The sequence below is a fragment of the Atta colombica genome, unplaced genomic scaffold, assembly GCF_001594045.1.
Source record: "Atta colombica isolate Treedump-2 unplaced genomic scaffold, Acol1.0 scaffold200, whole genome shotgun sequence".
NCBI lineage: Eukaryota > Metazoa > Arthropoda > Insecta > Hymenoptera > Formicidae > Atta > Atta colombica.
The window spans coordinates 281,570-294,069 of NW_017259295.1; the positions used below are offsets into that span (position 1 = coordinate 281,570).

The 12,500-nt window shown below is 29.7% G+C and overlaps 1 protein-coding gene across 3 annotated transcripts; it reads left to right on the top strand.

The window, feature by feature from the left end:
• The first annotated feature begins 3,194 nt into the window (after positions 1-3,194).
• On the top strand, positions 3,195-12,112 carry LOC108687191 (anoctamin-1). Of its 3 annotated transcripts, XM_018192844.1 has the most exons (13): positions 3,195-3,515; positions 3,808-4,047; positions 4,403-4,602; positions 4,677-4,777; positions 8,142-8,267; positions 8,343-8,822; positions 8,930-9,323; positions 9,429-9,661; positions 9,797-9,994; positions 10,193-10,625; positions 10,778-10,983; positions 11,319-11,603; positions 11,723-12,112. In XM_018192844.1, exons 1-13 carry the CDS (start codon positions 3,448-3,450, stop codon positions 12,071-12,073), a joined length of 3,315 nt encoding a protein of 1,104 aa, XP_018048333.1. In that variant the 5' UTR covers positions 3,195-3,447; the 3' UTR covers positions 12,074-12,112. The 3 variants fall into 3 exon arrangements, with proteins under 3 accessions (XP_018048333.1, XP_018048331.1, XP_018048332.1); XM_018192842.1 differs by lacking the exons at positions 3,195-3,515; positions 3,808-4,047; positions 4,403-4,602; positions 4,677-4,777 and adding exons at positions 6,279-6,359; positions 6,462-6,555; positions 7,132-7,469; XM_018192843.1 differs by lacking the exons at positions 3,195-3,515; positions 3,808-4,047; positions 4,403-4,602; positions 4,677-4,777 and adding exons at positions 6,279-6,359; positions 6,462-6,555; positions 7,135-7,469.
• Positions 12,113-12,500: the final 388 nt, after the last annotated feature.

A 12,500-nucleotide genomic window follows, 5' to 3' on the forward strand; every position in this document is an offset into this window, starting at 1 on the left:
ATTTTTTTTAAATTATTATTTTGTATTATATGTATATCTCGATTGCTATATCAATCTTTTGCGATTTAAATTTTTTTCTGCAAATGAACAAACATCAAGTAATTCGCCAACTTTATTTGCTTGGCTGATCTAACATGAATCAAAGAATTTTTATTACTTGGAGAATTTTTATTACTTAGTCTTTTCATGTAAAAAATGTAAGACAACTTCCTAGACAACACAGATATAAGACATCTTTAAAGACATTTTTTTATATGCCAAAGACACATTTCTTATGTCTTTCTTTGTGTTATCTGGGCCAGTATTTACCTTACAATTGTATATTGATTCAAATATTTAACTATGAGATAAGTTATTATACTGAGTTCTATTTGTTCAACAATAGAACAAAGAATTAAATAAGATAAAAGGATGTCGGAACATTCTTGAATATTTTGAACGTATATAATAGTAAAGTTAAATCCCAGTAGGAGATTGTTTTCTGTCATTGTAAGTTAACTTTAATTTCGGTTCCATTTATTGTTTTTTCTAATTTTTACAATTAGAACTAGAAAAAGATGAAGAATTCAATCAAGATTCAAATTAATTGATAGAAATGCTGGATATGAAAGATTCTGGCTAGGTCCAAATTTTTTTCATCCTGACATTGTCGATCGTTCGACGCTCGTGATTCGATCATTACTAAAGCACGTTTCGTCTATTTTTAATTCTTTAAAGGATCATCAACACGATGTAAAAACGACGGATCGCGAGGTAGCAATTATTGGCCCGAGTATCACGAGCGATATATCTACACTGTGCGATATTGCAGCAGCTGTTCGGCCAGGCTGGACATCTGCCGTCGACTATTTCATCTCTTTGGGACCGCCTCGTCTTGGAACCGAAGGCCGATGGTTTTAACGACGGACCACATCGAATTTCGTCATGGAATACAATTTATTGGTTCTTAATTAACGTAGGATATGGTTTTCTATATAGTGTCTCACAAGGTACATCACAATGAACCTATGACGCCTCAGGAGTTCTTGTTTTCTTTTACGGAAATAAACTCATTCTTGCGACAAAAGTTTCACTGCAGAGAAATTTTCGTCGAGCAGCTGCAACCTGTGGCTGGCCAACGTGGAAAGAGGCATCGAAAACAGGAACGGCTCGTGTGACAGCGGCACCCTTACGTTAAATCTTTTCTCTTTTGTTATTCCTTTCTTCATCCTCTCTCGAATTAATTATTCTTTCTTATTTCTTAAATTATTCAGACATTATTTTCATTAATTTGATAGATAAAATTTTTTGAAAAATTTTTAAAGATTTTTTTCAATTTTCTTTTCTTACATTTTTATAATTTAGCTTAAAAATGTATGTTCATCTTTCTGTTTTTATCTCATTAATTCTGAATAAGAATAGTAATTTATAAAATTTATAATTATTTAAAAGAATTTTTAACTCAATAAACTTCTTAAAAAAAAAAATAATAATACTATTTATAGTATTAATATAATTCAATATAATTCAATATAATTCAATATAATTCAATAATTAGAATTCAATATAATTAGATTACTCGATCTTTTTGAATCGAATATAGTATACATATATCAACAATATAATGTGCTTAAGCAGATATAGATCGATTATTAATTGGAAAGTCAACTGAACAATATACATGCAATAAGAATGCATAAACTTTTCCTGCGCGATGTACTATGGAAATTCGACGATGAGCGAAACGAAGTTTCGCCGAGCACGATTTGCACCAGGAACCCTGATGGCAAAAAAGATACATATCCGGGTGGGCTTCTGCAGGTGGATTCGAAGGAAGTCTGGATGTTTGAGATAGCGAGCATCACAAGAAAAACATTTCAATAGAAGCAGTACGTTTCCCCTGATGTGTACACACGAGTATCGCACTATCTCAACTGGATAAAGAATATATATAAATATATATATATATATATATCTAGCCAGAATAGTCGTCATAGAAATCTTAAATGACGTCATTCTTTATCGGAAAAAAGATTAGATATTAGGCACTTCCTAAGATAGAAAATTATTCTATTAATCCAAATTATTTTTACAGATGATTCTCATGACTTATAATTTCTTTTTTAGTATAATAAATTATTTAAATTTTAATGATGTTATTCCTCAAATATTTAAAATTATTTTTTAACGAAATACGAATTTAATAATTTATTTTTTTATTCTTCATCATTAATTCAATATATTGTTTCCGTGTTATTAATCTTCAAATGATGTTGCATAATATCATTTTTAAAATCCGTTGCGAAAGTACAATTACATTCTAAAATTCAAATTAAAAAGTAAGAAGTTTCGGACTTCACTTTGATCACAAATCGGTCTTCGATACCTATATTTTAAATTTTCCGGCTTTCTTTAATATTTTACGGATGTGAAAACATTACTGATTGAGAATCAACCATGACAAAAAATTTAAGCCTATTCTACAATGAACTCTTTGTTTCCTGTTTCTTGTTTTTTACTTTTGCTTTTTTTTTCTTTGCAACCGTTTTATCAATTGTATTTTTTTGCTAGGTATTTCTTGTTTCTTTCGAAATTCGTTAACTTTTATCTCGGACGATATAAAATAAAAAATCGGATATGAAGCAAAAAGACAAGATGTAAAAAATAACAAAAGACAAGAAACAAGAAACAAAAAATAGATTATAGAGCAAGCTTTAAAAAAAAAAAGTTCGAAAAACATATTAATCACTGAAAAAGATTTTTATCTAAAATAAAAAACTATTTTATGAAAGCAAAAATCATGTCTTTATTTCAGGTAAAATATTTTTTTGGCAAACTTAGTATGTTATTCTGTACTGTTATTCGGTACATATAATATTAAAGAAAATCACACGTGAAATATGTAATAAAGTTATCTAATGTGAACACAAATATTTAAAAATTATTTGTGTTTCTTACATATGCGTCTAAAATAAAGATTCTTAATATTGTTAAAAACAAATAATTTTTTTTTAATAGGATCAAACGTTTATTAAAATTATTTTCTAAAAAATTCGTGTATTTCGTATTGATTATAAAATTAATAAGTAGAGTTCTATTTCTATTTTTTGAATTCTGACATGAGATCATAGATACATATCAGCTTCAAATATCATACACCATTCACTTGCATTGTTCTTGCATGGATAATTAAGATCACCCGGTATAAACGTAGATTACATCAAATTTGTTCATTGTTCTGCAGCGTCTCTACGTTTTCTGTTATTTTTAAAAGGAAAATATATATGTGTGTGTGTGTGTGTGTGTATCCACACTTTTAGGAGAAAAGAAAGATATGAGATCAAACACAAATAAACGAGAAAGTGTGAACTAAAATAAGAGAGCAGAATACGTACAACAAAAGGCGAGTCTTCGACAGCGGATAAAAATAGGATAATTTTGGAGTATTATTTTTTGCCTCAGAAAGTCATGGCACACGTGGAAGTCCCAATGGGGGAAATGCAGACCCCGCCAGATAATCATAAAATTACGAATGGGTAATGAATATACATTTTCCTTTTAGATTTACCTAAGATTTATATAAGATTTATCTAACTTAACCTATAAGCAAGTGCCATACTGTGCGTTGACGTAGCAACCTAGTAAGAAAGATTTAATTACTAACTTGTTATGAATAACTCATCAACGTGAATAATTCGAACATATTTCACGAAAGCGATTTTGATGTTGAAGAAATCGAAAACGCAGAATAGAAAATCAGGATATAAAGATTCCTGTATTGTCTGATTATTTGTATTAATTGATTTTTCTGCTTATGTTATTTCATAGATTTGAATTTTTGCAACTACCTCAGCTGCCACTTGGACAGATAGCTGTAGGCTATCCTCAAGCCCAAAACTGGATCGAGCATAGAAAAGCAAATATTCGACCATGGTCATTGTTCCTTAACACAAACAACATCAGACCGCCACCCAATATAAGTAGATTGAGCAAGCGGATTGTGAAGAACATTGAATATTTCCAGAGCAATTATTTGTTTGTGTTTATTGGACTAGTGATATACTGCTTGTAAGAAATACTTAATATTGCATTAATGATATCTATAAAATCTATTAATATCTAAAAATAATTCTATTAATCCTACTGGTCTTTAATTTAAATTTAATACATAATCATATTGTGGGTCAATATGATAAAAGTTCTAAAAAATAACAAATACATTTTTACAGAGAAAAGATAAAGAATTGCATTAACAAAGTTATCAAATATTATACAGGAAAGTTTTTAAATAAAATATTAATTAAAAACTCAATTATATTTTGGGTCAAATAGACTTGAACAGAGTTAATTAATTATTTTTATATGATTTTATATAACTATATGTGAAAGAGAGAGAGAGACAAAATCTATAATTTTTTTTTAGACTTACTTCACCTCTGTTGTTGCTGGCAGTTGTCGCTTCCCTTGGAATATGTTATAAGTTGTCTCAGCGACATTCGAAACAGGAATTGATGATATTAAATCATAGATTAACTTTGGCGCAAGTGTATTCTTTAGTTGGAATTTTTTCACTGCCTGTATTTTACCTAGTAGGTGCACATGCAGCTGTCTTTTGGGTACTTGGTAGGTAAAAGAGTATCTTCAAAATAGAATTGTATGATACAGAAAGTAATTAAATTTATATTCTTCTCTTTCAGGAGTTTCTTGGTTTATGATAACGCTTCACGCTGCTTTTTATAACATCGATGCAGTGTTGTGTCCAGGAGAAGAGGAACTCAATGCGTTAGTTATGCAGGAAGTATGATTACCATATATTCATCATTTTCTGCTAAAAAAAATTGAATCTTTAACTTCTTAAAATATTCAGAATAACAATTTCAATGTATTTACTTTGTATACATTTGGATCTTTCTTGATGAATGGAAAGATTTATATAAAAACACATTGTATAATATATTTGCATATATTATTTAGTAATTTGATAAATATGACTTTCTGTACATAATATGTATATATATTATTATATATATAAAGTTGTATTAAGATCTGTTTATGTAATCCACATATCTCAATAATAAGTATTTTGTTATTGAAATACATTTTTGCAAATGTGTTTATAGGATAAGAAGTACATTGACAAATAGGATCACACATTTCTTGCATAAAACTACAATTATATATATGTATATATAGTATTTATATGAGGAATATCAAACATTTTTATCGTTTATTCCAATTAATAACTAATAAATTTTGTTAGTTAAAAGTGATATAGGTCGAACGTTTTGTACACATATGGATATTAAATAAACTTCCAATTTACAAAACTACACTGAAATAAAACGAACTAAAAAGTAAATCGTAAAGTGAAATATTTCCTACGATAGTGTGTAGTATCTCTGCGGAAATTCACTTCCGCAACATTATATATACATGTGTATATCTTTTCTAGATGTGTTATAATAATCAATCATTTGCGGAGATAGTCGCTTACATTCTAATATTAAATAATTCATTTTGTATACTTTAGTATAGAAAAGAATGATTTATGTCTCATTCGCGGAAAATGATAAATCAAAATGTATTATCGTAAACAAATGAAAATTTAATAAAAATTTAATAAAAAGTTTAATAATTTCAAACTTATGTATACAGGGTGTCTCGTAAGATTTCTCCTACTGCTCATAGGAAGATAAGTAGGATCGAGATGAACACAAAAGCCCCATTTAGCAATATTCACAATAATAATAGAGATATTAATTTTTGTAATTGTATTAATGAAAGTACAATTACGAGCAACAGCGCGCTTCCCCCTTTTGCCTCTCCAACGCGTTGCTGACAGTCAATGCTCGATAAACTAAGTCGGACTATATCTCGAGCTGGAGTGTTTCTCTTGATGTGCTCTCATTAGTACAATTACAAAAATTAATATCTCCATTATTATTGCAAACATCGCTAAACGATATATAGCGATATGACTTTTGTGTTCATCTCGATCCTATCTTATATCTTCCTGTAAGCGGCAAGAAAAATCTCGCGGTACACCCTGTATATGTATAAGAAATTTTATTATGTATAAGAATAAGAGGACTCTATCTGCTGGATCTATTTCCTCATAATAATTATGATTGTAATATGTATATGAAGTATATGTTTTAAATTATTTTGTTATATGATGAAAAATGAAACAGGTATAGTTTTCACGTTTCGCAGCAATAAACACGGTGTGATTATAAGCTCGAAAGTTAGTTTATTAGTCATTGATAATCACGTGAACATCACGTATGTACGCTCCTGTACCTGCAGTGCGTCGGATGAGATGGGATTTTGGTGGGTTCTCTAAAAGGCGACGACCACGCGTGACGTAGGTCTATTATTCGGTATGTGATACAGCATGTAACTATCATTTCGAAGTTCGTATCATACAGCAAAAACAATGATAATTGTAAATTTTTTACTCTATTCTTTTTACAACGATATAGACCGTGCCTTACAAGAGCAGTTCGATTAAAACGCAGTCTTCCAAAGATAAACGTGGCAGTATCGCAAAGTAAATGGACCCGAGGATAGCATTAGGTAAGAATGTAATTTTTTCTTCGATGATATTGTTGGAAAAAAAAATGAAACAAAGAGCATGATTTTAAATGGCCTTACAATGGGTCTTGCGATTATATTTTCTGGATGCAAGCTTGATCTAACTCTCAAAAGCACATTACATTTTGGTTAGCTTTAGCAAATGAAAACAGTATATAATTTATTTATAAATGATTTTATTGCTATATGCATACACAATATGTATGTTTAGAGAATGAAGATCATGCCTTGCAAAGTTGCAAAAATATGAAAAGCCTCAATTATAGATTTTCACTTGTTGTGAAAACAGCAGACTAATTTATTTTTAATTATAATTTTATTACCATATACATTATACATATTTATATGCAATATTAAAAATGTTTGTTTAAAGAATAAAGTCATTAAAATTAAAGAAATATGAGAAGCCTCTCAATTACAGATTTTATTTTCATTGCTATTTTAATCATTCTTATTATATACCAGAAGATACCAATGGGATATCAATTGTTATATGTTTCTTGATTTTTTTTTCCTTTCGATTTGCACGATGCATACGTTTGTTTGATTTGCATAAAGTAGGGTTTGACAATCCACGAATTTATTAAACGATGGAAGAGGATGACGAAGAGGTTTCTCTTACATGCGCGCAACGACGTGAAAGCAGTGTTCCCGAATCAAGCTTGTATCAGTCGATGCAGAACAGTTTGAACCAAGGCTCCCAACAAACATTGTATCAAAGCATTCGTAATACCTTATACGAGGACGATATGAGTGTGAACAGCATGCACAGCGCAGTTTCCTTGGATAATCTCTGCTCTATGGATGATCCATCCACTGTGAATAATGACACAAATGAAACGATTATAAATGAAAGTTACATGGACAAGAAGAACAATATACATGACACAAGATTGGTAAGAATCGATTTTTTCACGTGTTCTATGATTTAAAGTAAGATGATAAATGTGGTTCTAGTGGTCACTAGAGTTGTTGTCTCATTTATATCTTATTATTGTATAACAAACTATTATAACATATATTTTCAATATAATTGTAGTCAATAATTAATAAAATGAATTATGATATTACAATTGATAATAACAATGCCTTTAAAAATGCTAATTTTAAAAGTTATTTTTAATTTTAAAGAAATACTAATGAAAACTCTTAATTTTGTATAATTATAAAAACTGATGAATAATAGATTAAGTTATGTTAAATTACAGTTATGTTAAATTACTTTTTTAACTCTGCCGGCAATTGGGATCTTCTAAAATCACTATTGATATTTTGATTATGAATCTTAATAGATTTTGATTATGAATCTTAATAGATAAATTTAAATTGTCTATAATAAATAAGTAAAATACAATTCGACTTTCATGATGGTAAAAATTCGTTATTAAAGCTTTATATATTAGAAGATATATTAGAATTTTTTTTAATTTTTATATAATCCGGAATAAAAAATTTGCTTTGTTTCTCGAAGACTCCTATTGCTAATGGAAAAATTAAAATTCATGTTACTAGCGCAGGATATAAAAGGATTAAAAAAAATATGAATATAATATTTTGATATATTCTAGCTTTCTGTTTCTGGTACAAGATATAGTTTATATTTTCGTGATGAGATACGTTCAGTTGATTTCGTACTCGTGTGGGATGAGTATAACGGGGAAGCACAGACCTACCGCAGTGTCGAACGTAGAAGAGTAAGAATACAAATTACTATTTAAATAAAGTATATATCAGTTCTATCTTACAACAAATTCGCGTTATATTTTCAGATATTTGAGAAGAATCTGGAAAAAGAAGGGCTACAATTGGAGTACGAACAAGTGGAATCAAATGGCTTGCACTTCATAAAGATTCACGCGCCCAAGGAAGTTTTGCGACGATATGCTGAAATATTGAAACTCAGACTGCCAATGAGAGAACTGCCTGGTTGTCACATGCCTCAGACAAGCAGTAACATTATTATCGAGGAAGTCAATTCGTTATTCCGGCGCATCATGAATAAATATTATGTCGACACAACTATTTTCCCGACGATGAGGCAGAACTTTACAGCGGTGTATAGTAGGGATAAAGATTATTTATTCGATTTGGATTCGCCCAATTTTTTCACATCGGCGACTCGATCGCGTATTGTGCAATTTATATTGGACAGAACTAGATTCACAGAAACCAAGGAGGACGATTTCGCATTTGGTGTCGAAAGACTGATATCCGAACATACATACGTTGCAGCGTATCCGCTTCATGATGTAAGTTATTTTTACTGTGAGCGCGGTTTCAAAATTATAAAAATTATTTTAGAGCATGGAGTAAACTAATTCACTCGATATATATAAATATACTATTTATGTTTCAGGGAAATCTACACACTCCGGACTCAATGCGATATCTTTTGTATACTGAATGGGCTAGTTTAAGAAAATGCCTTCATTATCAGCCTTTGGATTACATCAAAGAGTACTTTGGGGTGAAGATCGGGCTCTATTTCGCCTGGTTGGGATTTTACACTCATATGCTAATTCCAGCTAGTATCGTCGGTCTCTTGTGCTTCATATACAGTTGCGCTACTTTGTATCACAATGAACCGAGCGAAGATGTTTGTATTGGTAACAATACAATCGCGATGTGTCCATTATGTGATCATTTTTGTGACTTTTGGAATTTAAAGCAAACGTGTTTACACTCGAGAATTACATATCTGTTCGACAATCCATCGACAGTATTTTTCTCTATATTTATGTCATTATGGGGTATGTTAAAATTATTAATAATAGCTTATGAATGAATTATTTATAAAATTGTTATGTTTGAATAACATTTTTTATATAATTGTACAACGATATAATCATTTTTAGCCACACTGTTCCTTGAATTATGGAAGAAATATTCTGCCGAAATAACCCATAGATGGGATTTAACTGGTTTAGATGCTCAAGAAGAATATCCTAGGCCACAGTACTTAGCAAGACTTGCGCATATTAAAAAGAAATCTGTCAATATTGTCATAAATGTAGAAGAACCGCAAGTGCCATACTGGAAGATGAGATTACCCGCTACGATTCTCAGTTTTTCAGTTGTTTTACTTTTGGTATGTTTAATCTCCACAATATAAAAAAAATTGTTATTAAAAAAATATTTATAGGAATATAATTTGATATGTTAATAATATTTATATATTGTCTTATACAAAAATTTATTAGGATTTTATATGATAATATTACAGATAATTGTAGCTATGGCTGCTGTTCTTGGAGTAGTTTTATACAGAATGTCTGTTTTAACTGCATTAAGTGTTTCTGGACATCCAATGGTAACTAGTTATGCTATATTGTTCACTACCGCAACTGCCGCCTGCATTAATCTCTGTTGTATCATTTTATTTAATTGGCTTTATGTTTGGCTGGCCGAATATTTGACTGAGGTAATTTTATAAGGATCTATCTATTAAAATGTATCAAAAAACTTATTTAAAATAATAATTCGAATTAAATTATTTTTTTATCATGTGTGTACATATATTAATTAAAGTTAATAATTTTAAAAATAAATTATGAAAATAAAGACTAAAAATATTTTATTAATCTTAATAAATATGAAAATTCTCGTTTCTTATTTTCAGATTGAATTACTTCGTACTCAGACTGAATTTGACGATAGTTTGACTCTAAAAATTTATTTACTGGAGTTTGTGAATTATTACGCCTCTATATTTTATATAGCATTTTTCAAGGGGAAATTCACTGGTTATCCAGGAAATTATAATCGTTTCTTTGGCTCTCGACAAGAAGAATGTGGACCGGGTGGTTGTCTCTTGGAATTATGCATCCAACTGAGCATTATTATGATTGGTAAACAAGCCATGAATACTATCTTGGAAATGCTCTTTCCTCTATTTTACAAATGGTTGAACACCTTGAAAGTTCACGTGGGCTCGAAAAAGTTGGACGATCCGAATAAAAGATATTCATCTAGAAAATATTTGCAATGGGTCAGAGATTATAAATTAGTCCAATGGGGACCTAGAAGTCTTTTTCCTGAATATTTAGAAATGGGTAAATACAAAAAGAAACATCGTTTATTCTATCAAAGAATAATAAATAATTGATTAAAGTAATGTATATTTTTATTATTAGAAATATATGTTGGAAATACATGTAATTAAAAAATTTTGTCAAATATACATAGTTATAATTTTTTTTTATAGTGCTACAATATGGATTTGTTACGATCTTCGTTGCTGCATTTCCATTAGCACCGTTCTTTGCGTTACTAAATAATGTTTTCGAGACGAGATTGGACGCGAAAAAGTTATTAACCATGTATAGAAGGCCAGTTGGACAGCGTGTCAGAGATATAGGCATATGGTACCGCATTCTCGATTCTATTTCCAAACTATCTGTTATCACAAATGTAAGTTTTATAATTCACCAGTTATGGTGAATGCGCTCAGTAGAAAAAGAAATTTTACATATAACTGTTGTAAGAATTTTTAATTAGATTGTTTCTTTTGCCATCAGTTCCTTATTAAATCTAAATGTACATATAAATCAATCATATTAAAGATTCTTACTACAGTTATAAAATTATTTTTTTTTTGCTGAACGTAGCAAATGTAATTTTTAAAGATGTGACTTAAAATCTATCAATGATTTTATAATTGAAAATAGCATTATTTCACAAATTATAATTAAATTTTTCAAATAATTTATAATTGTTTGAAATTTTATTTAATTTTTATTTTTTAGGCATTCATCATAGCTTTTACTTCAAACTTTATACCGAGACTAGTTTACCGCATAACGGTTTCAGATAATTATTCATTAGAAGGTTTCCTGGATCATTCTCTAGCAAAATTTAATACTAGCGATCTGGGTGGAACTCAGCCAAATATGACATTGAATCAAGTCCCAATCGAGATCTGCCGCTATCCAGATTATAGAGAACCACCAAACTCATCAAACAAGTATAAATACAACATTATGTTCTGGCATATATTAGCGGCTAGATTAGCTTTTATCGTCGTTTTTGAGGTATGTTATTTTTAAATAGATTTTATTTTTTAAAATATTTGCATTTTATGTAGATTTATCTATTTTATCTTAACAAATAAGATAATAATTATATTGCAATATATTTGCATATTTTGCAGAATGTTGTGGCATTAGTAATGATTCTAATACGGTGGTGTATTCCTGATATGAGTTGTAAGTTACGCAATAGGATACGTCGCGAAGCATATATTACTAATGAAATTATTATACACCAAGAAGCATTAAGAGCTTGCGAAAGATCTGACACTGATGGTTTAGAGCCAAAAATCACAAAAACATACATGGTTGCCAACGAAAGTGCTGATAGATGGAACCGAGTTATGGGAAAATGTTTGACCACTTCAGAATTTGATCTGGAGATCCATGGGAGCCCTGTTTCACCCGTCAATAGAAACCCACGTATCAGTCATATTGGTCTGATAGATACCAAGGATGCGTCGAATTTGTGAGATTCGCGAGTAGCATAGGTTTTTGAAAACTTATTAAGTCGGTGCAAAAAGTTTATCATCGAAAAATAGAATTAACAAATTTGTAAAAAAACTATTTTTGTAAGTAATTTTATTAATTATTATAATATATTCACTATTGTGACTTTAATATATATTTTTTTATCTAAAAAAGAAAGAAGAAAATTTTTATCTCATTTTTAGAAGATTCATCAATAGTTTTAAAAAATTGTAGCTTAATGAAAAACGACAAACTTTTTGCATCACTTCACTATCAATGATATCGTGATTTTTTTTAGCTAGTCGTGATATGAAGATCTGACTTATATATTCTGAAAATCTGACGAAAGGGATATTATTTTAAAAAATCTGTACACACACACACACACACACACACACACACACACACACACACACACACACACACACA

What these genes read in the sequence shown, in the direction of transcription:
- LOC108687191 (XM_018192844.1), top strand. Translation starts at nt 3,448, where the DNA reads ATGGCACACGTGGAAGTCCCAATGGGGGAAATGCAGACCCCGCCAGAT. An exon ending in CAGCGTATCCGCTTCATGAT is followed by an intron (nt 8,823 to 8,929) that starts GTAAGTTATTTT and finishes TTTATGTTTCAG; the next exon opens with GGAAATCTACACACTCCGGA. An exon ending in AACTATCTGTTATCACAAAT is followed by an intron (nt 10,984 to 11,318) that starts GTAAGTTTTATA and finishes TTTATTTTTTAG; the next exon opens with GCATTCATCATAGCTTTTAC.